The sequence below is a fragment of the Salmo salar genome, chromosome ssa04 (assembly GCF_905237065.1).
Source record: "Salmo salar chromosome ssa04, Ssal_v3.1, whole genome shotgun sequence".
Lineage (NCBI taxonomy): Eukaryota > Metazoa > Chordata > Actinopteri > Salmoniformes > Salmonidae > Salmo > Salmo salar.
Genome location: NC_059445.1, coordinates 40,984,210 through 41,010,726, shown reverse-complemented (window position 1 = coordinate 41,010,726; position 26,517 = coordinate 40,984,210). Strand labels below are relative to the sequence as shown.

At 44.5% G+C, this 26,517-nt stretch overlaps 1 protein-coding gene across 13 annotated transcripts in view; it reads left to right on the top strand.

Moving 5' to 3' along the window:
* Positions 1-26,517, top strand: part of ryr1a (ryanodine receptor 1a (skeletal)) — a 70,874-nt gene that overhangs the window by 20,849 nt on the left and 23,508 nt on the right. For 9 of the 13 annotated variants that reach the window (XM_014196268.2, XM_014196262.2, XM_014196266.2 and 6 more), the window contains 42 exons: positions 3,087-3,531; positions 3,617-4,198; positions 4,315-4,515; positions 4,595-4,706; positions 4,837-4,980; positions 7,145-7,418; positions 7,529-7,643; positions 7,759-7,891; positions 8,143-8,237; positions 8,342-8,477; positions 8,583-8,772; positions 8,898-9,012; positions 9,125-9,245; positions 9,458-9,627; positions 9,809-10,029; positions 10,300-10,390; positions 10,549-10,689; positions 10,818-10,981; positions 11,450-11,528; positions 11,628-11,717; positions 11,837-11,980; positions 12,087-12,164; positions 12,264-12,339; positions 12,459-12,582; positions 12,661-12,776; positions 12,901-12,968; positions 13,095-13,216; positions 13,425-13,474; positions 13,566-13,626; positions 13,733-13,859; positions 13,965-14,076; positions 14,235-14,316; positions 14,415-14,545; positions 14,671-14,991; positions 15,082-15,322; positions 15,523-15,610; positions 16,251-16,343; positions 17,051-17,065; positions 19,661-19,831; positions 19,967-20,026; positions 20,141-20,275; positions 20,788-20,900. In XM_014196268.2, coding sequence (XP_014051743.2) covers positions 3,087-3,531; positions 3,617-4,198; positions 4,315-4,515; positions 4,595-4,706; positions 4,837-4,980; positions 7,145-7,418; positions 7,529-7,643; positions 7,759-7,891; positions 8,143-8,237; positions 8,342-8,477; positions 8,583-8,772; positions 8,898-9,012; positions 9,125-9,245; positions 9,458-9,627; positions 9,809-10,029; positions 10,300-10,390; positions 10,549-10,689; positions 10,818-10,981; positions 11,450-11,528; positions 11,628-11,717; positions 11,837-11,980; positions 12,087-12,164; positions 12,264-12,339; positions 12,459-12,582; positions 12,661-12,776; positions 12,901-12,968; positions 13,095-13,216; positions 13,425-13,474; positions 13,566-13,626; positions 13,733-13,859; positions 13,965-14,076; positions 14,235-14,316; positions 14,415-14,545; positions 14,671-14,991; positions 15,082-15,322; positions 15,523-15,610; positions 16,251-16,343; positions 17,051-17,065; positions 19,661-19,831; positions 19,967-20,026; positions 20,141-20,275; positions 20,788-20,900 — 6,147 coding nt within the window. The remainder of the gene's footprint in view (positions 1-3,086; positions 3,532-3,616; positions 4,199-4,314; positions 4,516-4,594; positions 4,707-4,836; positions 4,981-7,144; positions 7,419-7,528; positions 7,644-7,758; positions 7,892-8,142; positions 8,238-8,341; positions 8,478-8,582; positions 8,773-8,897; positions 9,013-9,124; positions 9,246-9,457; positions 9,628-9,808; positions 10,030-10,299; positions 10,391-10,548; positions 10,690-10,817; positions 10,982-11,449; positions 11,529-11,627; positions 11,718-11,836; positions 11,981-12,086; positions 12,165-12,263; positions 12,340-12,458; positions 12,583-12,660; positions 12,777-12,900; positions 12,969-13,094; positions 13,217-13,424; positions 13,475-13,565; positions 13,627-13,732; positions 13,860-13,964; positions 14,077-14,234; positions 14,317-14,414; positions 14,546-14,670; positions 14,992-15,081; positions 15,323-15,522; positions 15,611-16,250; positions 16,344-17,050; positions 17,066-19,660; positions 19,832-19,966; positions 20,027-20,140; positions 20,276-20,787; positions 20,901-26,517) is intronic. The other 4 variants (XM_014196270.2, XM_014196271.2, XM_014196264.2 and 1 more) reach the window with 1 other exon arrangement.

Sequence of the window (26,517 nt, the reverse complement as noted above, 5' to 3'; positions counted from 1 at the left end):
CTGCACTAGCATCGAATAGTCCCCGCAATATGCAACTTTTCAGGGAAGTCAGGAACCAATACACACAGTCAGTTAGGAAAGCAAAGGCTAGATTTTTCAAACAGAAATTTGCATCCTGCAGCTCTAACTCCAAAATGTTCTGGGACACTAAAGTCCATGGAGAATTGGAGCACCACTTCCCAGTTGCCCACTGCACTGAGGCTCGGAAACACTGTCACCACCGATAAATCCACGATAATCGAGAATTTCAATAAGCATTTCTCTACGGCTGGCCATGCTTTCCTCCTGGCTACCCCAAACCTGGCCAACAGCCCCGCACCTCCCGCAGCTTCTTGCCCAATCCTCCCCAGCTTCTCCTTCACCCAAATCCAGATAGAAGATGTTCTGAAAGCGCTGGAAAACCTGGACCCGTACAAATCAGCTGGGCTAGACAATCTGGACCCTCTCTTTCTAAAATTATCCGCCGCCATTGTTGCGACCCCTATTACTAGTCTGTTCAACCTCTCTTTTGTATCGTCCGAGATTCCTAAAGATTGAAAAGCTGTCGCGGTCATCCCCCTCTTCAAAGTGGGTGACACTCTAGACCCAAACTGTTACAGACCTATATCCATCCTGCCCTGCCTTTCCAAAGTCTTCGAAAGCCAAGTTAACAAACAGATCACTGACCATTTCGAATCCCACCATACCTTCTCCGCTGTGCAATCCGGTTTCCGAGCTGGTCACGGGTGCACCTCAGCCACGCTCAAGGTACTAAACAATATCATAACCGCCATTGATAAAAGACAGTACTGTGCAGCCGTCTTCATCGACCTGGCCAAGGCTTTCGACTCTGTCAATCACCGTATTCTTATCGGCAGACTCAACAGCCTTGGTTTCTCAAATGACTGCCTCGCCTGGTTCACCAACTACTTCTCAGACAGAGTTCAGTGTGTCAAATCGGAGGGCCTGTTGTCCGGACCTCTGGTAGTCTCTATGGGGGTTCCACAGGGTTCAATTCTTGTGCCGACTCCTTTCTCTCTATATATCAATGATGTCGCTCTTGCTGCTGGTGATTCCTTGATCCACCTCTAAGCAGACGACACCATTCTGTATACATCTGGCCCTTCTTTGGACACTGTGTTAACAAACCTCCAAACGAGCTTCAATGCCATACAACACTCCGTCCGTGGCCTCCAACTGCTCTTAAACGCTAGTAAAACTAAATGCATGCTTTTCAACCGATTGCTGCCCGCACCTGCCCGACCGACTAGCATCAGTACTCTGGACAGTTCTGACTTAGAATATGTGGACAACTACAAATACCTAGGTGTGTGGCTAGACTGTAAACTGTCCTTCCAGACTCATATTAAGCATCTAAAATCCAAAATTAAATCTAGAATCGGCTTCCGATTTTGGAACAAAACCTACATCACTCATGAAGCCAAACATACCCTCGTAAAACTGTCCATCGACTTTGGCGATGTCATTTACAAAATAACCTCCAACACTCTACTCAGCAAACTGGATGCAGTCTATCACAGTGCCATCAGTTTTGTCACCAAAGCCCCATATACCACCCACCACTGCGACCTGTATGCTCTCGTCGGCTGGCCCTTGCTACATATTCATCGCCAGACCCACTGGCTCCAGGTCATCTACCATAACAACACCCACCCGTAGCATGCGCTCCAGCAAATATATCTCACTGGTCATCCCCAAAGCCAACACCTCCTTTGGCCGCCTTTCCTTCCAGTTCTCTGCTGCCAGTGACTGGAACGAATTGCAAAAATCCCTGAAGTTGGAGACTTATATCTCCCTCACTAACTTTAAGCATCAGCTATCTGAGTAGCTCACCGATCGCTGCAGCTGTACACAGCCCATCTGTAAATAGCCCCCCAACTACCTACCTCATCCCCAAATAGTTTTTATTTACTTTTTTGCTCTTTTGCACACCAGTATTTCTACTTACACATCATCATCTGCACATCTATCACTCCAGTATTAATTTGCTAAATTGTAATTACTTTGCTACTATGACCTATTTATTGCCTTACCTCCTTACTCCATTTGCACACACTGTATATAGATTTTTTTATATTGTTATTGACATTACTTTTGTTTATCCCATGTGTAACTGTGTTGTTGTTTTTTGTCGCACTGCTTTGCTTTATCTTGGCCAGGTCGCAGGTGTAAATGAGAACTTGTTCTCAACTGGCCTACCTGGTTAAATGAAGGTGAAATAAAAAAATTAAATATCTGCCATTCTTTGCGAGGCATTGGAAAACCTCCCTGGTCTTTGTGGTTGAATCTGTCTTTCAAATTCACTGCTCGACCAAGTGACCTTGCAGATAATTGTATGTGTGTGGTACAGAGATGAGGTAGTCATTCAAAAACACTATTATTGCACACAGAGTGAGTCCATGCAACTTTTTATGTGATTTGTTAAGCATATTTTTACTCCTGAACTTAATTAGGCTTGCCATGAGAAAGGGGTTAAATATTTTTATTTATTTAACTATGCAAGTCAGTTAAGAACAAATTCTTATTTATAATGACGGCCTACCCCGGTCAAACCCTAACTTGGACGACATTGGGCCAATTGTGCGCCGCCCTATGGGACTCCCAATCACGGCCGGTTGTGATACAGCCTGGAATCGAACCAGGGTCTGTAGTGATGCCTCTAGCACTGAGATGCAGTGCCTTAGACTACTGCGCCACTCGTGAGCCAATACCTATTAACTCAAGACCTTTCAGCTTTTCATTTTTAATTCATTTGTAAAAATGTATAAAAACACAATTCCACTTTGACATTATAGTGTATTGTGTGTGTGTGTAGGCCAGTGACAAAAACATCTCAATTCAATCCATTTTAAATTCAGACTGTAACACAACAAAATGTGGAAAAAGTCAAGGGGTGTGAATACTTTCTGAAGGCACTGCAGCTTTTAACAAAGATCACATGATGAAATGGACAAGCTTTCGTTGATTTCACTGTTTGCTATAGTATTGGAAAAGAAATATAGCCACCCACTCTAGCTCTGATGCAATAGACTTGTCAATCTATACAGCCTTGTGCCATACAGTTCTATTCCCTTTGTCCCCTCTAGATGTATTGACGTCCTGGAGTTGTCGGAGCGTATGGACCTGCTGAAGTTCCACTACCACACTCTGAAGCTGTACGGCTCGGTCTGTGCTCTGGGGAACAACCGCGTGGCTCACGCCCTATGCAGTCATGTTGATGAGTCCCAGCTGTTCTACGCCATAGAGAACACCTACCTGCCTGGACCAATGAGGAGCGGCTACTACGACCTGCTCATCAGCATGCACCTGGAGTCGGCCAAGAGGAACCGCCTCATGACCAACAAGGAGTTCATCGTGCCCATGACAGACGAGACGCGCAGCATCAACCTCTACTCAGACACTGACAACTCCCATGCTTTACCAGGGGTGGGCCTCACTACCTGCCTGCGCCCCAAACTCCACTTCTCCCCCACTGGCTTTGTGGGGACAGACCTGGACATCTACACCCTCAGCCCATTCATCCCCCTACAGGTAAAAAGCCTCAGGCTGATGGAGCGAGAGCGGTAGGGTTTTCTGTTTGAACTGACCAATGGTGATTAATGTCTCTCTCCTGTAGGTGCTGAAGGCGAAGGCCCTGACCATGCTGACAGAAGCTGTACAAGACGGTGGTCAGGCCATGAGGGATCCTGTAGGAGGCAGTGTTGAGTTCCACTTTGTCCCCATCCTCAAGCTCATCAGCACCCTGCTCATCATGGGCGTGTTCGAGAATGAAGATGTCAAGCACATCCTGAAGATGATAGAGCCCACGGTGTTCAGTGGCGAGGCAGAGGCTGCTGCAGAAGAAGCAGAAGCCACAGCCAAGGGCGCGGGGAGCCAAACGCTGGCGCTCAAAGAAGGGGGGGAGGAGGTGAAGGAGGAAGAGGAGGGAGCAGTAGAGAGTGGACATGAAACAGAAATGGAGGACGAGGGGATGGGTGAGGAAGATGAGGAACTGGAGGCAGAGCTGGAGGAGCCGGTAGAAAAAGAAGAAGAAGAGGAAGAAGAGGAGGAGGATGGAGAGAAAGTGGATGGAGAGAAAGGTGCTGAGGAGACGGAGAAGGAGGCGACGCCTGGAGAGGCAGACGGAGAGGCAGAAGAACAAGTAGGTCTGGAAGAGGGATTACTGCACATGAAGCTGCCAGAGTCTGTCAAGCTACAGGTTGGTGTGTGTGTGTCTCTTATCACTTCACTGTAACTTTCTAAATCCCACAAAGTTTGACCAATTATACTAATCAATATTGCTACATCTCATGTCTTTTCCTTTCTGTCCGTCAGATGTGCACTCTGCTTCAGTATTTCTGTGACTGTGAGTTGCGCCACAGGGTGGAGGCCATCATAGCCTTCTCAGACCAGTTTGTGAGCCAGGTGCAGGCCAACCAGAGAGCCCGCTACAACGAGCTCATGCTGGCGTTCACCATGAGCGCTGCCGAGACTGCCCGCAAGACCCGCGAGTTCCGCTCCCCACCGCAGGAGCAGGTACCTTCAGTCTCCGTGTACTGTCCCGCTTATAACAGTACATGAACGGTGACAACAATGTGTTGATTTTCACCTGCAGGTCAACATGCTGATGAACTTTAAGAGCATTGCGGAGGATGAGGAGTGTCCTGTGCCTGACGAGGTCCGCGATGCCCTGCTGTCTTTTCACAAGAACCTGCTTTCTCACTGCGGTCAGTCAAACTCATTCAGTACCTATATCGCCAAATGTAACTTAGAGCGTAACTTGTATACATGTATATAGCCGAAATTTGAGGTGAGCAGCTAGTGTCAATGGTCTTTCATCCCTCATGTCACCGTCAGGTGTACACATTGAAGAGGAAGAGGTGGAGGAGGAGTTGGATATGTCTCTCAAAGGACGACTCTTCAGAATGTTGGACAAGTTGAGGCACCTCCGCAAGAAGAAGGTAGAGGAGGAGCCGGAACCTGTAGAAGAGACCAAACCCAGTGAGTCTCACTCTTTATCACTTGTCCCACTGAAAAACAGTAAAATCAAGCCAAAGATGTACCTTCAATGCCAGAAGACAATCTGAATGATTGATTGATTGATTGATTGATTGATTGCATTTAATGGATAATTAATGAATGTAACTTTTTGGGTGACCTGACCAAATTCACATACAGTTGAAGTCGGAAGTTTACATAAACTTAGGTTGGAGTCATTAAAACTCATTTTTCAACCACTCCACAAATTTATTGTACACAAACTAAAGTTATGGCAAGTCGGTTAGGACATCTACTTTGTGCATGACACTAGTAATTTTTCCAACAATTGTTTACAGACAGATTATTTCACTTATAATTCAATGTATCACAATTCCAGTGGGTCAGAAGTTTACATATACTAAGTTGACTGTGCCTTTAAAAAGGTTGGAAAATTCCAGAAAATTATGTCATGGCTTTAGAAGCGTCTGATAGGCTAATTGACATAATTTGAGTCAATTGGAGGTGTACCTGTGGATGTATTTCAAGGCCTACCTTCAAACTCAGTGCCTCTTTGCTTGACATCATGGGGAAATCAGCCAAGCAATTGTAGACCTCCACAAGTCTGGTTCATCCATGGGAGCAATTTCCAAATGCCTGAAAGTACCACGTTCATCTGTACAAACAATAGTACGCAAGTATAAACACCATGGGACCGCGCAGCCGTCATACCGCTCAGGAAGGAGATGCGTTCTGTCTCCTAGAGATTAACATACTTTAGTGCGAAAAGTGCAAATCAATCCCAGAACAACAGCAAAGGAGCTTGTGAAGATGCTGGAGGAAATGGGTCCAAAAGTATCTATATCCACAGTATCGACATAGCCTGAAAGGCCGCTCAGCAAGGAAGAAGCCACTGCTCCAAAACCGCCATAAAAAAGCCAGACTACGGTTTGCAACTGCACATGGGGACAGAGATTGTACTTTTTGGAGAAATGTTCTCTCGTCTGATGAAACAAAAATAGAACTGTTTGGCCATAATGACCATTGTTATGTTTGGAGGAAAAAGGGGGAGACTTGCAAGCCAAAGAACACCATCCCAACCGTGAAGCACGGGAGTGGCAGCATCATGTTGTGGGGGTGCTTAGCTGCAGGAGGGACTGGTGCACTTCACAAAATAGATGGCATCATGAGGACGGAAAATTATGTGGATATATTGATGCAACATCTCAAGACATCAGCCAGGAAGTTAAAGCTTGGTTGCAAATGGGTCTTCCAAGTAGACAATGACCCCAAGCATACTTCCAAAGTTGTGGCAAAATGGCTTAAGGACAACAAAGTCAAGGTATTGGAGTGGCCATCACAAAGCCCAGACCTCAATCCTATAGAAATTTGTGGGCAGAACTGAAAAAGCGTGTGCGAGCAAGGAGGCCTAGAAACCTGACTCAGTTACACCTGCTCTGTCAGGAGGAATGGGCCAAAATTCACCCAACTTATTGTGGGAAGCTTGTGGAAGGCTACCCGAAACATTTGACCGAAGTTCAATAATTTAAAGGCAATGCTAACAAATACTAATTGAGTGTATGTAAACTTCTGACCCACTGGGAATGTGATGAAAGAAATAAAAGCTGAAATAAATCATTCGCTCAGCTATTATTCTGACATTTCACATTCTTAAAATAAATTGATGATCCTAACTGACCTAAGACAGGGAATGTTTACTACGATTAAATGTCAGGAATTGTGAAAAACTGAGTTTAAATGTATTTGGCAAAGGTGTATATAAACTTCCAACTTCAACTTTAAGTTTAGTTTTTGCGTCTATTACTTTCGATTTTGTACACTAGCTTCAAACAGCTACAAATAAAAAAAAATGGGTTATTGAAAAGATATTTCGCAGTGGTTTACAATGATTCTCTAGACTCTGAGTGCTTGTTTTGTCACATAAACTGACATTTGGCGAACTATTAGAATTTTAGCAACCAGCAAATGGCATAGCGATTCCTGCATATTGCACCTTTAAAAGCAGTAGGCTGCTCCAGCTGGAGACAACATTACAAAATTGAAATGTCAGTCTAGTCATGGGATAATTTCATTCGGTATCAATCAATCAATCAATCAATCAATCAATCAATCAATCAATCAATCAAGTGATGCCTCTTGTTTATAACCTCCCCTCTCTCTCCTCCAGGCACCCTCCAGGAGCTAATCTCCCACACTATGATCCACTGGGCCCAGGAGTCGTTCATTCAGAACCCTGAGCTGGTGCGTCTGATGTTCAGCCTGCTGCACCGTCAGTATGACGGGCTGGGGGAGCTGATCCGGGCCCTGCCCAAGGCCTACACCATCAACGCCATCTCCATAAAGGATACCATGGACCTGCTGGAGTGCCTGGGACAGATCCGCTCGCTGCTCATTGTCCAGATGGGCCCCGAGGAGGAGAGACTCATGATCCAGAGCATCGGGTCAGTAGTACACAGTAGACCAGTAAAATAATTTACTATACAGAGAACTGGATGGATTGAGGATCAACAGGAGGAACTGAGAGTCAACATGAGCCTTCTCTCTCCATCAGAAACATCATGAGCAACAAAGTGTTTTATCAGCACCCCAACCTGATGCGAGCGCTGGGCATGCACGAGACTGTCATGGAGGTGATGGTCAACGTGCTGGGTGGTGGCGACTCCAAGGTAAAGTGGTTACATGGCTCATAACAACAGAATCAATGCTTGGCTGAAAATGGGAATGCGTTAAATGGTATTACACCGTAGTCAGTGGATTCCCCTTGCGTGTGTTCCTCCGCAGGAGATCAGATTCCCTCGTATGGTCACCAACTGCTGTCGTTTCCTGTGCTACTTCTGTCGTATCAGTCGCCAGAACCAGCGCTCCATGTTCGACCACCTCAGCTACCTGCTACAGAACAGTGGCATTGGCCTTGGTGAGGGACATTGATATCTTCCAATGGGCTCATTCAACCCCCTCCTCTCCCCTGTAACTATTCCCCCGATTCGTTGCTGTAAATTAGAATGTGTTCGCAGTCAACTTACCTGGTAAAATAAGGGTTAAATCAAAAAATCTTCTGCCAATACAAGTTTGTATTCTTATAAGGTTAGGTTGACATAATCCCTCTAGACGTGGCTCTCTCTCTCCGTCTCTCTTGGGACTGAACATGTCATGGATGTCTTTCAGGAATGCGTGGCTCCACCCCTCTAGACGTGGCTGCAGCATCCTGCATTGACAACAATGAGCTGGCTCTGGCTCTACAGGAACAAGACCTGGAGAAGGTTGGACAGCCTCAACAAACACGTGCAGTTTCTCTGAGGCAGCCGCATATAGCACATTGGTCATCTCTCTTTCTGTCTCTTTTGTCCTGTGTTTTTCCTCCTAGGTGGTGAAGTACCTCGCTGGCTGTGGGCTCCAGAGCTGTCCCCAGCTCCTGGCTAAGGGTTACCCTGACATCGGCTGGAACCCGTGTGGCGGAGAGAAATACCTGGACTTCCTCCGCTTCGCTGTCTTCGTCAATGGTCTGTGTTTTGCGGACCTCGTAATGGAATACACTACTGTTGGGATGATGTCTTTCTGTTTACCTTTCATCACTGAGCGTGGTTTGGCTCTATGCCCCCCTGTAGGAGAGAGCGTAGAGGAGAATGCCAATGTGGTGGTGCGTCTTCTGATCCGTCGGCCAGAGTGTTTTGGCCCGGCCCTGAGAGGAGAGGGTGGGAACGGCCTGCTGGCTGCTATAGAGGAGGCCATCAAGATCTCTGAAGATCCTGCCAGGGACGGCCCCACTGTGAAGAAAGACAGGCGCTTCCCCGGCATGTAAGAGCCAAACCACCGAGGCACTGATTGAATATCTACAGTATTTACTAGTGTAGTAGATGAGAACACGTTCTCCTTTGACAAGTTTTGGGCCTGCGTGTTGATTCTTCCTTCTTCACTGGTAGGTTCCCTGGTGGGGAGGAGCAGCACGAGGAGAACAAGGTTCACCTGGGGAATGCCATCATGTCCTTTTACTCAGCTCTCATTGACTTGCTGGGACGCTGCGCTCCAGAGATGCATGTGAGTACTGAGCATTGGAAAACATTAAGAGAGAAGCCAAGGGTTATGGAATGGAGCTGGCACGCTACTGCGGTTCATTCTAAGACGTTGCTATTTTTTGTTTGCCCCGCAGTTGATCCAGGCTGGGAAGGGCGAGGCTCTGAGGATCAGGGCCATCCTCAGGTCCCTGGTGCCTATGGAGGACCTGGTGGGAGTCATCAGCCTGTCTGTCCAGATACCAGACTTTGGAAAAGGTGAGTCCGAGGCAAAACCATTTGGATTCAATGAACTCTTGTGCTGGCTCAAGGAAAGAGAATCTTGATGTCTTGATGAGGAAATGGAACAAGTTTAGTTTGATCATAATATATTCCATTTTATATCTGTAATTAGTCAGAATCGTTAAATAATGTGAATCCTAACATTATTCTCCTCTTCCAACTTCCCTCTGTCTTTTTGTGACGTCTAGATAACAGCGTCATTGAACCCAAGATGTCTTCCAGTTTTGTGCCGGACCACAAGGCTCCCATGGTGCTGTTCCTTGACAGAGTGTATGGTATTGACAACCAAGACTTCCTGCTTCATGTGCTGGAGGTGGGCTTCCTGCCTGACATGAGGGCAGCTGCTTCTCTGGACACAGTGAGTCATCCTCTCTCTATCTCACTACTCATATACACCACATAAGACATTCACCTTGTCTGCTCTTTACGCTCCTCATTGATTTAGGTGTCATATAAACACTTGCTTTGTATTGAATAGGTAGTAAGTTGACTTTTGAATGCAGCGAGTATGACCGTTTAAAGGGATCTCTCCCCACTAGGCGGCTTTCTGCACCACAGAGATGGCCCTGGCTCTGAACCGCTACCTCTCTCTGGCCGTGCTGCCCCTCATCACCAAGTGTGCCTTTTTGTTCGCTGGCACTGACCACCGGGCCATCATGATCGACTCTATGCTGCACACCATCTACCGTCTGTCCCGCGGACGAGCCTTCACTAAGGCCCAGAGAGATGTTATCGAGGAGTGTCTCATGGCTTTGTGCAAGTGAGTTGGATTTATTACCCTGGCACGGTTCACCTTCTAACTGTCGTTATCTAAAATCTGTCTTTCTGCATTGCATAAGTGGATTTTTTTTCTTTGTTCCCCCTATCAGTTAATGTTAATGTCTCCTGGACATTGGGATGTCCTCTTCCGTAAACTATTTGTACAGTGAACTTTTAGTGAGTTGTTTAACCATGCTTGATGCATTTATTTTCTTATTATTATTTATTTCGATTATTTACATGTGCTGATTTATTTGCCTCTATTTCTTAGGAATCTGCGGCCATCCATGTTACAACACCTGTTGAGAAGGCTGGTATTTGATGTGCCAATTCTCAATGAATATGCCAAAATGCCACTCAAGGTATGGACATGTCTTAACCGGTCATTGGACAATCAAAACTTTATAGAAACAAAACAAATAAATAAACATGGCCACGTCAAGATGGTCAATGAATTTATCATCCAGATGTTAGTATGCCAAATTAAGCTGATTTCATAATCTTATTTTGTTGGCTGCAGCTTTTGACCAATCACTATGAGCGTTGTTGGAAGTACTATTGCCTGCCCAACGGCTGGGGCAACTTTGGAGTGTCATCAGAGGAGGAGCTGCATCTCACCCGTAAACTCTTCTGGGGCATCTTTGAGTCCCTGGCCCACAAGGTTACACTATTACACTGCTCTATCAGCTGCATGGAAACCTAGGAAATGTTTTCCTCCAATAAGAAAACGTTGATATGGTATATCATTGTAGAATTTTTTTTCGCTATGTCCTCTGGTTCTGGTTTCAGAAATTTGATGCCGAGCTGTTCAAAATTGCCATGCCGTGCATATGCGCCATTGCTGGCGCCATCCCTCCAGATTATGTAGATGCCAGCTACTCATCCAAGACTGAGAAGAAAGCTTTGGTGGATGCAGAGGGAAACTTTGATCCCAAACCAGTGGAGACCACAAAGTAAGACCCTAGAATGGGAGAAGGCCGTAAACCAATAGGAGAATACTCTAAAACAATTTATAAACTGGGTGGTTTGAGCCTGAATGCTGATTGGCTGAAGGCCATGGTATATCAGACCGTATACCACGGGTATGACGAAACATTTGTTTTATTGCTCTAATTGCGTTGGTAACCAGTTTATAATAGCAATAAGGCTCTTCGGGGGTTTGTGATGTATGGCCAATATACCACGGCTAAGGGCAGTATCCAGGCACTCCACGTTGCGTCATGGGTAAGAACAGCCCTTAGCCGTGATATATTGGCCATATACCACACCTCCTCAGGCCTTACAGCTTAAATAGATAAGACACCGTATCAACGGACAGTGTTGATATTTTCATAAATATTACACAACATCCTCTGCTTTTGGCTACTGTATAGTAAGTTATGACTATGGCGTACTGAAGTCTACAATGTTTTGTATTCTAGTACTATCATCCCTGAGAGATTGGATGGCTTCATCAACAGATATGCTGAGTACACACATGACAAGTGGGCCTTTGAAAAGGTCAGTAAAAATATCAACTTGAAGTGTTTGTGTATCAACATCAGTTGTACAATGTACGGTGTAACTGAAGTCATTTGCTGCATGTCTGTTCACCTGCAGATTCAGAATAACTGGACGTATGGAGAGATGTTGGATGAAAATTCAAAAACTCACCCCATGCTCCGACCGTACAAAACGTTCTCCGAGAAGGTAAGAGGCGCAGTTGATCATTTTCTTCCGCAATGCATAGTGATTTCTGTCAACCACCGCAGGTCTTTATGTTGCTGCTCACTGATGCCCTCCGTCTGTAACGATCTCTTCCCTTATAGGACAAAGAGATCTACCGTTGGCCCATCAAAGAGTCCATGAAGGCCATGATTGCATGGGAGTGGACTCTGGATCAAACGAGGGAAGGAGATGAAGCCAAGGCTGAGCTGAAGAAGGCAGCTCGGAAGATCTCTCAGACTGCGCAGGTACAGAGAAGTGGGAAGATCAAAGGATGAATAACCGTTCTTCAGATCAGACAGAGATGATGAGAAGTCTTAACGAACGTTACGAACACAAATATGTGTCTTTCAGGCAACATATGACCCCAGCCATGGCTACAGTCCCCAACCAATTGAAATATCCCACATGGCACTGTCAAGAGAGCTGCAGGTATGATGACACTGAAGTTTGGACCGTCCGTCTTATTTGCTTCACACGTTGTTATTTGACCATGTTTTTTTTTCTTCTTTTAATTTCTCACTTGCCCAGTCAATGGCAGAACAACTTGCAGAGAACTATCACAACACCTGGGGTCGAAAGAAGAAGATGGAGCTGCAGTCCAAAGGTCAGAGGTCATTCTGTTCTGGGGGGAAGAAAAGGGAGGATATAGACTACAGAATTACCAGTCACCTTTCGCTTTTAGTGAAAGTTAATGGCAACTCTGTGTGTTTTGACTGTGTGTAGGAGGAGGCGCCCACCCTTTGCTTGTACCCTATGACACCCTGACAGCAAAGGAGAAGGCACGAGACAGGGAAAAGGCTCACGAGCTTCTCAAATTTCTTCAACTCAATGGATTTGCAGTCACCAGGTAAAAGGAGAAGTCATTGACGTTATAGAAGCAACTGAATATGTATTAACAAGTCATGCTTTTTAATGCTTTCTCTAGGGGAATGAAAGACATGGAGTCAGACATCTCATCTATCGAGAAGCGCTTTGCCTATGGTTTCCTGCAGAAGCTGTTGAAGTGGATGGAGATCGCCCAAGAGTTCATAGCTCATCTTGGTAGAGTGGGCTCTGGGAGGAGGGTGGATGATAATAACCAATGAAATAGTGCTCAGTTAATGTCAGTGTTGACATTTCACTTGTAAACAACACTCCAAAATGTTTTTCTTGTGTGTTTTTCCAGAGGCTGTGGTGAGCAGTGGCAGAGTGGAGAAGTCGCCTCATGAGCAGGAGATCAAATTCTTTGCCAAGGTGAGAGCAGAATCACTTTGAAACAGGCCCGTCTCGAGGGGAGGACAGATGACATTTGATCCAGCTGTTACATGTTTACTGCAGGGGTATAACAATATATGTGATGATGAACTGTGTTTGTCTCAGATCTTGTTGCCCCTGATCAACCAGTACTTTAAAAACCACTGTCTGTACTTCCTGTCCACACCGGCCAAAGTCCTGGGTAGTGGAGGACATTCCTCTAACAAGGAGAAAGAGATGATTGCCAGGTAACTCTCGGTCACATCGTCTTAAGTATATTGTTACGCCTCACTTTAGTTAGTTGGCTTTAGCCACTTTTATCTCTATTCATCCTCTCAAGTCTCTCTTTTGAACCTGTGCTGTAATTTCTCCTTTTCTCTTACCTTTATTTTCATAATTCATTCCCTTTCTCTGCATTTCCTCCTCTTTTTCTGTTGGATTTCTCTCCTGTCGTAGTATCTTCTGTAAAATGGCTGCTCTGGTGAGACACAGAGTTTCTCTCTTCGGTAAGACATCCGCATTGTCCTGATGATTTAGTTCTGTCTCGTCCAGTCAGCCGTTGTCTTTTCCCTTATGTTTTCCTCTGCACTATTTAAGGGAACGATGCTGCTGCTATTGTCAACTGTCTTCACATCCTGGCACGATCACTCGATGCAAGGTAAATCGGCACTTGTCGGAAAATGTTTTCACAATCCGAATACAAAGGTATTGGATCAAGATTTTCTCATAGCCGTCCTTTTTCATCCCTGCTCCGTATTCCTCAGGACGGTGATGAAGTCTGGGCCTGAGATTGTGAAGGCAGGGCTCCGGTCGTTCTTTGAGGGTGCAGCTGATGATATCGAGAAGATGGTGGAGAACCTCAAACTGGGAAAGGTGTCTAAAGGCAACCAGGTAAGAGCAAAGTGTCTACAAGTGAAACAGGTAGGAATTGAACAATTCCAGAACTGTTGCCTTTTGGTCTGAAATGTCTTGCCCTACTGTATGGTCCGTCTACAGCAGGTGAAAGGCGTGTCGCAGAACATCAACTACACCACCATTGCCCTGCTCCCAGTCCTCACCTCCCTGTTCGACCACATCTCTCAGCACCAGTTTGGAGATGATGTCATGCGTGAGTTATATGCCATCACAGCAGTCATGTGATGACACAGCATTCATGTGATGACACAGCATTCCAGTTTACTTACTCTCAAAACTGTGAAAAGTGTCTAGTTGATTTAAAGAAATATATATATTACATTTTTTTGTGTCTGTGTTCTTGGTGGTCAGTGGATGATCTCCAGATGTCGTGTTACCGCATCATGTGCGCCATCTACTCCCTGGGCAGTGTCAAGAACCCTCATGTGGAGAGGTGAGTCTGGATCAGGCTCTGTTTCTCTGTGTGAACGGTACAGTAATACAAAACCTGATCACCTGTGAGTTTGACTGGCCTTGACATCCCTCCTCCAGGCAGAGGCCAGCCCTGGGGGAGTGTCTAGCCCATCTGGCGGCTGCTATGCCTGTGGCCTACCTCGAGCCCCATCTCAATGAGTACAATGCCTTCTCTGTCTACACCACCAAGACCCCCAGAGAAAGAGCCAGTGAGTGCCCATCTGCTCCTGTGACTTGTTCTCTGTCCAACCCTGACTTTTGAGTTCCTCAACACTCTCTCCTCTAACCTCCCGTCTCTCTCTCTCTGTCTCTCTCGCTCTGTCTCTCTCCATAGTCTTGGGTCTGCCCAACGAGGTCCAGGAGTTATGCCAGGACATACCAGAGCTAGACGTTCTGCTGAAAGAGATCGGGGACTTGGCAGAGTCAGGTGCCCGTTACACTGAGATGCCCCATGTGATCGAGATCACTCTGCCCATGCTGTGTAACTACCTGCCTCGCTGGTGGGAGAGAGGAGTAGAGAACTTCCCTGAGCTGGAGGGCCAAATCTGCACCGACGTCACCTCTGACCAGCTCAACCAGCTGCTGGGCAGCATCATGAAGATCGTGGTCAACAACCTGGGCATTGACGAGGCCTCCTGGATGAAGAGGCTGGCTGGTGAGGTTGCCACAATGCTATGTGTGTACTATGCCTGTCTGTGTGTGTTTTCTTGCCATCTCACCATGGCCACTCCTCTTCTATCCCTAGTCTTCTCCCAGCCTATTGTGAGCAGGGCCAGGCCAGAGATGCTCAAGTCCCATTTCATCCCCACCATGGAGAAGCTGAAGAAGAGGACAGGGAAGGTGGTGGCCGAGGAGGACCACCTGCGTATGGAGGGGAAGGCCGAGGGGGACGAGGAGGAGGGCACCATCAGGGATGAGTTTGCTGTGCTCTGCAGGGACCTATACGCCCTCTACCCTCTCCTCATCCGCTATGTGGACAATAACAGGTACAGCACACAGGCAAACTAGTGGCCAGTCATGTTTTTTCTTTAGAAATGTACACCCTATCATAGCCACTATTCTACTGTACGCTAACAGTCCATGTCAGAAGCCATTCCCCCTGCCAGTTGTCTTTGCCTACATGTGTGTTGTGGTGTTGGCGGTCTCTCGGTCACTAGAACCTTAAAGAGATGTCCTCCATTTGCAGGGCGAGGTGGTTGACATGCCCGGACCCAGATGCAGAGGAGCTCTTCAGAATGGTTGGAGAGGTCTTCATCTTCTGGTCCAAATCTCATGTGAGTAAATGGTTGAAATGTGACAACTTTTTCTGTCATATCACCAGCAGCATACCACCCTGCATCCCACTGCCGGCTTGCCTCTGAAGCTAAGCAGGGTTGGTCCTGATCGGTTCCTAGATGGGAGACCAGATGCTGCTGGAAGTGGTGTTGGAGGGCCAGTAGGGGGCACACTTCTCTCTGGTCTTAAAATGATCGAATCCCAATTCCCCAGGGCAGTGAAGGGGACGTTGCCCTGCGTAGGGTGCCGTCTTTCGGATGGGACGTTAAACGGGTGTCCTGACTCTCTGTGGTCATTAAAAATCCCATGGCGCTTTTCGTAAGAGTAGGGGCGTTAACTCCGGAGTCCTGGTTAAATTCCTGACCTGGCCCCATTTCCATCATGGCCACCTAATCATTCCTAATTGGCATATATCGCTCCTTACCGCGCAAACCATGCAAGCTGATGTGTGGTGAGCGTTCTGGCACAAAATGGTTGCCATGCGTCACCCAGGTGAGTGCCACACATTGGTGGTGGATGAGGTGAGTTTCCCCCTTACTGTGTAAAGCTCTTTGAGGTCTAGTTGGTGCTATATAAACCCAATCTGTTATTATTATTATTATTATTATTATTATCTTTCTCTTTCTTGTGTCTCTGTAGAACTTCAAGCGAGAGGAGCAGAACTTTGTGGTGATGAATGAGATTAATAACATGTCTTTCCTCACTGCTGACAGCAAGAGCAAGATGAGCAAGGTGAGACCATCTGGGGTTAAAGAGCCGTTCAGTTACCTTCAGCGTTGAGGTGATGTGACATGTTAGACTGATGTCAGCGGATTTGGGAAGACTATGAATTTCTGAAACGTCGATCATAAATGAGGTCATCATTTACGCCGGCGTTTCGTTTCACGTCCTGCGTCATTTGCTTTCAAATGTTTCAGCAGCAGCAGCAAAAAAAAAAAAAAAAGATGTCTCACGTACTTAATTGTCAATTCATTCATTGATCTTCTCCTAGCCTATTGGAGCTAACCATGTTGGGTTTAATTTACCTATACAAATCGGGTGTATCTTTTTAAAAACTGTGTACTTGATATCTGCATAGCACAATGCTGTATCATCACTGACAATAACCCTACAGAAAAGGCTCTTCTTTCAAGTCTTTTCCCTACGACATCTTCAGCAGGTATTGTATATTGGAAACCTTTTAAAAATGTATATATTTTTCTTTTTGCTAGATCATTTTGCCAACTTTTCAGCCGTTTTTCATGCCGGCCTTTGCCTCTCTCTCTCTCTCTCTCTCTCTCCGTTTGAGGACTAAGAGAAGCATACGATCCTAATCTATAAGATTAGGCCGTGTATATGTCAGTAGAGCGGTCGAGTATTGAAACGTTAGCAGGTGTGTTAAGTGTTCTCTCTTTGACTGTCCCTTGTCCTCTTTTTCTGTGTTGATGCTGGGTTTCCAGGGCAGCGACTCAGAGGTTAGACTTTTGTTTCTGCACGACCACTGTGCTGACCGCATGGCACCTCACTTTGAGGGGCTTTTCATCAACCCCTCCGACACACTGGCACACCGGGACACCACAACCACGCTTCTAGCGTGTTCCAATACAACACCCACACACAACTAGCAGCCAAATACTTTGTATATAGAGACAGGTGTGCATGTCCACTCAGTAACTAGCTACGTGTTTCGCACTCTACTGCAACACCAATGGGACGAAACTGGGTCCAGCATTTCACATGTTTATATCTGCACTATGACACACAGAAATAGAAAACAGTTGGTCTGTATTGACTTACATGCGTCACTGATATGCTTTGGATCCAGTTACCCTGTCGACGACACTGGGGACAGGCTTGTGTTCCCATATTTAGACGGTGACATACTCTTAGTCTCTCATAAAACATTTACTGGTCATCTGCATAGAATTACATTCATAAGCACACTTGTGTGACCGAGTGTGTGTGACGGGCACAGTAGAAATGGCCAGATAAAAAAAAAAGCAGACATGCAGCATACTGATACAACACTATTGGACGAAGGGCCGGGCCACCGTGGGCCACCCTCAGTCCTGCCAGTGTGTGACGGAGGGAGTCTGGAGGCGCTTGATGAAAGTACTCTGCCTTAGAGTCGGGCTCATGACACTAGGCTCCGCACTAGGCCTGCCCAAAGCAGCAGTGGGAGCAGAGTGCCATCATCCTGCCAATGAGTTTGCACTTAGTTGATTGTAGTTGGGTTGGAGTCATGTCTTTACTTTTCTGTTGAAGGTTGGTTGGTCTATAGCGTTTGTGATCAAGCTCCCTCCACAAGGGGATGCTGTTAGCCCCCCCTCTCTGTTCTCAGCACTGACTCCCTTTAACTGCCGTGTCAGACCATGGCTGAGCTTTATCATTATCCGCCAGTCAGTCTCCACCCACCCACCTGTCCCACTTTAACCCTGACCTGACACTATATTTAACAGGACTGAAGCAGGTCTCTGGAACGAGCTCTATACTACCCTATGTAGAATATGCCCGATGTGACTTTACCTCACCTCATTCTATTTTAATCAAACCTGTCTTCTAAAATCTCCCTTAAAACCATCACACCCACCTTCCTCTAAACCAGCCTTATTCGTAACACACTCCTTGCATTGAAGTACTGGTTTGGAGAAGCGGTTGAATCTGCCTGGACTTATCAGTGGCTTTGAAACACTCCTACCACTCACACTCACAGGGAAACGTAACGGGGAAAAGCTAGGTGCACTTTTTTTCGGCATGAAGGGGCGTACTCTGAGATGCAGATGCATAGAGCAGATCACTGTAACACATTGTTCTCACTTTTCACCACTGCAGATTCCCTTAGTCCTTCAGTGCGTTTATCTACGACACATTCTCTGTTCGTAGCGACTTTGCCATAGAAGTAGCAGTTAGAATACTAATTTAATAGGATCTCTATGGGCTTTGCATCCTCTCCTGTTTTGTGGGGCGGCCATTACTGTGGGGTCCTCCGTTATCTTCACTCCTTTGGCCGTCCTCAGCCTGCTGAATGACACGCGCATACAAGCTTGCTGGGGACGTCAGAGAGGGCAGACAACAGACAATGTTCCCTCACAGAAACAGCACAGGAGTGCGGGAGGAGAGCACAGGGGCGACGGGACGTATCCCACGGACATTTGGTTGGCTTGTGTGATTTGCTAGTTGGTAGCTAACACCATTAGTCTGATTGTAGTTCCCATCAACATGATGCTACTAACAGCAAATAGTTATGTGTGTTTTCAACAGGAGCTTCTGTTACTCTCCGACACCATGTAACGTATTCGTTCTTCACCTAGTTCTGCTGGTGCCAAACCCACCTGAGAAACATACCGTAGAAGGTTGTTTTTCACCAGTGTTTCCATCGAATGCTGGATGATTTTTTCATGTGGACGTAATGTGTGTGTGTGTGTGTGTGTGTGTTGTAAGCATGTTTTTATCTGTGCAGTTTGACTGATTTCCTGTCCTACAGATTAGAATGATTTCCTTTCAGTTGTCGTCCCCCAACCCCATCACCTTCCACCCCAGCCCCCCCCCTCCCAGTCCTTCTCAATACAGTATTACATTCTCACATTCCCCTCCCCTTTACCAACCAGAGATTCGGATCATTATGGTGCTGAGATGTAGCCCTCATTCTGGGTATCCGTAGGTTGCTCATTCAGTACATTGCTTGTCCACGCGCAGCAAACACTGAAGGATATGGTAATGTACGGGAAGTGACCTAGACTCAAGGGTTCAGAGAGGAGTCCATGGCTCTTGATATTACAGGGTGTTAATTATTGCTATTGTGATAGCTACTGTCCGGGTGAACAGGTAGGGGGACACTGTCTAACTCAACAGGTCATTCAAATGAGAAGCAGTGGTCACATGTCCACTGGAATACAGGTAGCAAGCTGGGAATAATGCGTGTTGTGACATTGAATCAGTGCTGTCATGGGTTCAATGCTAAGCAGTGTTAATTGATACGTGGTACAGTGCCCCCGCATAGTGGGTGTGGCGCCAACCGTATGTATGAGGAAGACATGCGTAACGCCTTGGTCCCTCCTTATGTTCTCCAGGCTGGTGGCTCAGACGTGGAGCGTACCAAGAAGAAGAGACGGGGAGACCGTTACTCGGTGCAGACGTCACTTATTGTGGCTGCCCTGAAAAAGATGCTCCCCATCGGCCTCAACATGTGCTCCCCTGCTGATCATGAGCTTATCAACCTGGCCAAGATCCGATACTCGTTGGTAGTGTGCCCTCGGCTGTCTTGAATAACTCTGCCATAGTAACCATGTAGACTAGTCTTCTGTGCCGGACCATAGGGCTGTATATCTCGACAAAGAAATTGTTCCCAAAATAAATATCTAAACATTTTCTTCCAGAGGGACACTGATGAGGAAGTAAGGGAGTTCTTGCAAAACAACCTGCATCTTCAAGGCAAGGTAAGATGGAGTGGGTTGGTACAGTAAAGTGATACATGGTGTTCCCCCAGCTGCAGTGTGTGCTCCCCCAGCTGCAGTGTGTGTTGCTGCAGTGTGTGTGTGTGTTGTGTCCAGGTGGAGAACCCGTCCATGCGCTGGCAGATGTCCCTGTATAAGGAGATGGCAGGGAAGGCTGAGGATGCTGACGCTCCAGAGAAAGTGGTGAAGAGGGTGCAGGAGGTGTCAGCTGTGCTCTATCACATTGAGGTGGTGAGTAGAGTAATACACCCATGTTCAATCCTTCATCATCAATATAATCCTACAGCATCAGTATAATCCTACAGCATCAGTATAATCCTACAGCATCAATATAATCCTACAGCATCAATATAATCCTACAGCATCAGTATAATCCTACAGCATCAGTATAATCCTACAGCATCAATATAATCCTACAGTATCAATATAATCCTACAGCGTCCCTATAATCCTACAGCGTCAATATAATCCTACAGCATCAATATAATCCTACAGCATCAATATAATCCTACAGCACCAATATAATCCTACAGCACCAATATAATCCTACAGTACCAATATAATCCTAAAGCATCAATATAATCCTACAGCATCAATATAATCCTACAGCGTCCCTATAATCCTACAGTATCAATATAATCCTACAGCGTCCCTATAATCCTACAGTATCAATATAATCCTACTTGACACACATGGCATGATGTCAGTGGTGCCGTTTCTCTGTTCTTTCTTCTCTCACTTAGACGGAGCACCCCTTCAAATCCAAAAAGATGGTGTGGCACAAGCTGCTGTCCAAGCAGAGACGCAAGGCTGTGGTTGCCTGCTTTAGGATGACGCCACTCTACAACCTACCCAGGTCAGAGAGACTACCACAGTCTTGTATTCAAACACATATACACAGCGTGTACAAAACATTAACAACATATTAAGAACATAGATGAACATTAAGAGCATATATGTTGAGAGAATGCCAAGAGTGTGCAAAGCTGTCATCAAGGCAAAGGGTGGCTACTTTGAAGAATCTAAAATCTAAAATATATTTAAAATATATTTATTGTTTAACACTTTTTTTTTGGTTACTACATGATTCTATATGTGTTATTTCATAGTTTTGATGTCTTCTCTATTGTTCTACAATGTAGAAAATATATACTGTGTGTGTGTGTATATATATATATATATATATATATATATATATATATATATTTACAGTTGAAGCTGGAGACTCATCTCCCTCACTAACTTTAAGCACCAGCTGTCAGAGCAGCTCACAGATCACTGCACCTGTAAACAGCCCATCCAACTACCTCATCCCCATACTGTTATTTTTTTGTTGTTGCTCCTTTGCACCCCAGTATCTCTACTTGCACATTCATCTTCTGCACATCTATCACTCCAGTGTTTAATTGCTAAATTGTAATTATTATTTCGCCACTATGGCCTATTTATTGCCTTACCTCCCTTATCTTACCTCATTTGCACACACTGTATATATACTTTTTTTCTATTGTGTTATTGACTCTACGTTTGTTTATTCCATGTGTAACTCTGTGTTGTTGTTTGTGTCGCACTGCTTTGCTTTATCTTGTCCAGGTCGCAGTTGTAAATGAGAACTTGGCAGTTTTAATGACTCCAACCTAAATGTATGTAAACTTCCGACTTCAACTGTGTATATATACAGTTGAAGTCGGAAGTTTACAAACACTTATTACGTTTACAAACACTCATTAAAACTCGTTTTTCAACCACTCCACAAATTTCTTGTTAACAAACTATAGTTTTGGCAAGTCGGTTAGGACATCTACTTTGTGCATGACACAAGTAATTTTTCCAACAATTGTTTACAGACAGATTATTTCACTTATAATTCACTGTATCACAATTCCAAGTACACTAAGTTGACTGTGCCTTTTAAACAGCTTGGAAAATTCCAGAAAATGATGTCATGGCTTTAGAAGCTTCTGATAGGCTAATTGACATAATTTCAGTCAATTGGAGATGTACCTGTGGATGTATTTCAAGGCCTACCTTCAAACTCAGTGCCTCTTTGCTTGACATAATTGGAAAATCTAAAGAAATCAGCCAAGACCTCAGAAAAAAAATGGTAGACCTCCACAAGTCTAGTTCATCCTTGGGAGCAATTTCCAAAAGCGTGAAGGTACCACGTTCATCTGTACAAACAATAGTATGCAAGTATAAACCCCATGGGACCATGCAGCCGTCATACCGCTCAGGAAGGAGACGCGTTCTGTCTCCTAGAGATGAACGTACTTTGGTGCGAAAAGTGCAAATCAATCCCAGAACAACAGCAAAGGACCTTGTGAAGATGCTTGAGGAAACGGGTACAAAAGTATCTATATCCACAGTAAAGCGAGTCCTATATCAACATAACCTGAAGGGCCGCTCAGCAAGGAAGAAGCCAGTGCTCCAAAACCGCCATAAAAATGCCAGACTACGGTTTGCAACTGCACATGGGGACAAAGATCATTATTTTTGGAGAAATGTCCTCTGGTCTGATGAAACAAAAATAGAATTGTTTGGCCATAATGACCATCGTTATGTTTGGAGGAAAAAGGGGAGGCTTGCAAGCCGAAGAACACCATCCCAACCGTGAAGCACGGGGGTGGCAGCGTCATGTTGTGGGGGTGCTTTGCTGCAGGAGGGACTGGTGCACTTCACAAAACCGATGACATCATGAGGCAGGAAAATTATGTGGATATATTGAAGCAACATCTCAAGACATCAGTCAGGAAGTTAAAGCTTGGTCACAAAAGGGTCTTCCAAATGGACAATGACCCCAAGCATACTTCCAAAGTTGTGGCAAAATTAAGGACAACAAAGTCAAGGTATTGGAGTGGCCATCACAAAGCCCTGACCTCAATCCTATAGAACATTTGTGGGCAGAACTGAAAAGGCGTGTGCAAGCAAGGAGGCCTACAAACCTGACTCAGTTACACCAGCTCTGTCAGGAGGAATGAGCCAAAATTCACCCAACTTATTGTGGGAAGCTTGTGGAAGGCTACCCAACACGTTTGACCCAAGTTAAACAATTTAAAGGCAATGCTACCAAATACTAATTGAGTGTATGTAAACTTCTGACCCACTGAGAATGTGATGAAAGAAATAAAAGCTGAAATAAATCATTTTCTCTACTATTATTCTGACATTTCAGATTCTTAAAATAAAGTGGTGATCCTAACTGACCCAAGACAGGAATTTTTTACTAGGATTAAATGTCAGGGATTGTGAACAACTGAGTTTAAATGTATTTGGCTAAGGTGTATGTAAACTTCCGACTTCAACTATATAGTATGTATGTATGTATGTATGTATGTATGTATGTACAGTGAGGGAAAAAAGTATTTGATCCCCTGCTGATTTTGTACATTTGCCCACTGACAAAGAAATGATCAGTCTATAATTTTAATGGTAGGTTTATTTGAACAGTGAGAGACAGAATAACAACAACAAAAATCCAAAACAACGCATGTCAAAAATGTTATAAAATGATTTGCATTTTAATGAGGGAAATAAGTATTTGACCCCTCTGCAAAACATGACTTAGTACTTGGTGGCAAAACCCTTGTTGGCAAAAACAGAGGTCAGACGTTTCTTGTAGTTGGCCACCAGGTTTGCACACATCTCAGGAGGGATTTTGTCCCACTCCTCTTTGCAGATCTTCTCCAAGTCATTAAGGTTTCGAGGCTGACGTATGGTAACTCGAACCTTCAGCTCCATCCACAGATTTTCTATGGGATTAAGGTCTGGAGACTGGCTAGGCCACTCCAGGACCTTAATGTGCTTCTTCTTGAGCCACTCCTTTGTTGCCTTGGCCATGTGTTTTGGGTCATTGTCATGCTGAATACCCACCCACGACCAATTTTCAATGCCCTGGCTGAGGTAAGGAGGTTCTCATCCAAGATTTGACGGTACATGGCCCCGTCCATTGTCCCTTTGATGCGGTGAAGTTGTCCTGCCCCCTTAGCATAAAAACACCCCCAAAGCATAATGTTTCCACCTCCTCCATGTTTGACGATGGGGATTGTGTTCTTGGGGTCATAGGCAGCATTCCTCCTCCTCCAAACACGGCGGGTTGAGTTGATGCCAAAGAGCTCCATTTTGGTCTCATCTGACCACAACACTTTCACCCAGTTGTCCTCTGAGTCATTCAGATGTTCATTGGCAAACTTCAGACGTGCATGTATATGTGCTTTCTTGAGCAGGGGGACCTTGCGGGCGCTGCAGGATTTCAGTCCTTCACGGCGTAATGTGTTACCAATTGTTTTCTTGGTGACTATGGTCCCAGCAGCCTTGAGATCATTGACAAGATCCTCCCATGTAGTTCTGGGCTGATTCCTCACCGTTCTCATGATCATTGCAACTTCACGAGGTGAGATCTTGCATGGAGCCCCAGGCCGAGGAGTTTGACAGTTCTTTTGTGTTTCTTCCATTTGCGAATAATCGCACAAACTGTTGTCACCTTCTCACCAAGCTGCTTGGCGATGGTCTTGTAGCCCATTCCAGCCTTGTGTAGGTCTACAATCTTGTCCCTGACATCCTTGGAGAGCTCTTTGGTCTTGGCCATGGTGGAGAGTTTGGAATCTGATTGATTGATTGCTTCTGTGGACAGGTGTCTTTTTTACAGGTAACAAGCTGCGGTTAGGAGCACTCCCTTTAAGAGTGTGCTCCTAATCTCAGCTCGTTACCTGTATAAAAGACACCTGGGAGCCAGAAATCTTTCTGATTGAGAGGGGGTCAAATACTTATTTCCCTCATTAAAATGCAAATCAATTTATACAATTTTTGACATGCGTTTTTCTGGATTTTTGTTGTTGTTATTCTGTCTCTCACTGTTCAAATAAACCTACCATTAAAATTATAGACTGATCATTTCTTTGTCAGTGGGCAAACGTACAAAATCAGCAGGGGATCAAATACTTTTTTCCCTCAATGTATGTATGTATGTATGTATGTATGTATGTATGTATGTATGTATGTATGTATGTATGTATGTATGTATGTATGTATGTATGTATGTATGTATGTATGTACAGACATCTTTTTAAAATATATTTTCCAATAACCCTACCACCCCCTCCCCTAATTGAAGTAAAATAATGAACAACAACACTTAGGCTTCTACTTCTATCTTATACATATATACATTTACGGACACAATCTATTTTACAATAGTTATATTTAGTTTGTTTTTGTCCCACCTTTCAGCTCCATTCAACTCCTCCCATCTATGTCTTAATACCATCCATATTGTATTTCTATTTTTCGTATATTTTTCAACTGCGCTGTGATGCTTCACAAAAGTTCTGAACCTTTCTATTTTCATAGTTTCTACAGATTGTAAATTAAAGATAAACATTTTTGCTGAAAGATTATTATTGATCAATTGACTATGACTTTTCATATCACCCAGTTTTGCTATCTGCAGAGTTGGCTCCAGGTAAATGTTGCAATTCTTCAGCCATTCCTGAACCTGCGACCAAAAACTAGCTACATATGGACAGTACCAAAACAAATGATCTAATGACTCTGTCTGTTTGCAGCAAAATCTGCAGAGCTGGGAAGCTTGTATCCCATATATATAATATAATATATATATATATATATATATATATATATATGGTAATTTATTTATTTATATAAACATTCTATTGGTTGCACGAATGTTGTATAATCATTTCAATTGAAAAAGTTTTGAATCCGGTGTCGTTTTTCGTATCATTTCATAAACCACGTTCCATGGAATCGATACATCGAAAATCTCTTTCCAACTATTTTGCAATCTATATGGTACAGCTGTTTAATTTTTTGGTCCTTAAATGAAACTGGTACATATTTTAATTTATCACAATTTTATTTAACAAATTTTGGTCTTTAATGCCGGGCCGACAGACAAGTTCCTTACTTTTTCCACTTTCCTCTCCATTTTTGCGGTAATGTTGCAATTAGTTGATTGTAATTTTGGGTAAAGGAAAAATGTCCATATATTTTTGTTAGCTGCATGTGTGACATAACTCCACCATTCCTATTTATGATATAATTTACAAAGATTATTAAAAAAAAAAAATGTCATAAAACAATTATGTTTCTTTTATATTTGAGTATCCACAATATTTGTTGTATTATTTGTTCTGTCTTTTCTGGTTGATTAAACTGAAATTGCAACCAACTTTCTATGGCTTGTTTTAAAAATAACAATATTTTTTATCGTTCTCAAATAAATGAAAGTGAGAGGTTGTAATCTGAATAAAGGGAAAAGGCCATTCTTAAACATGGGGGAGACATTCTTACTAATTTGCCAGAGAACCAGTTTGGATTGAATTATAACTTTTGTATGACTGACGCCTTTAGTGAGCGGTCTAATGCTTTAATATTTAATCATTTCTGCCCTCCGAATTCATATTCATTATATAAATAGGCCCTTTTAATTTTGTCTTGCTTGCCATTCCAAATAA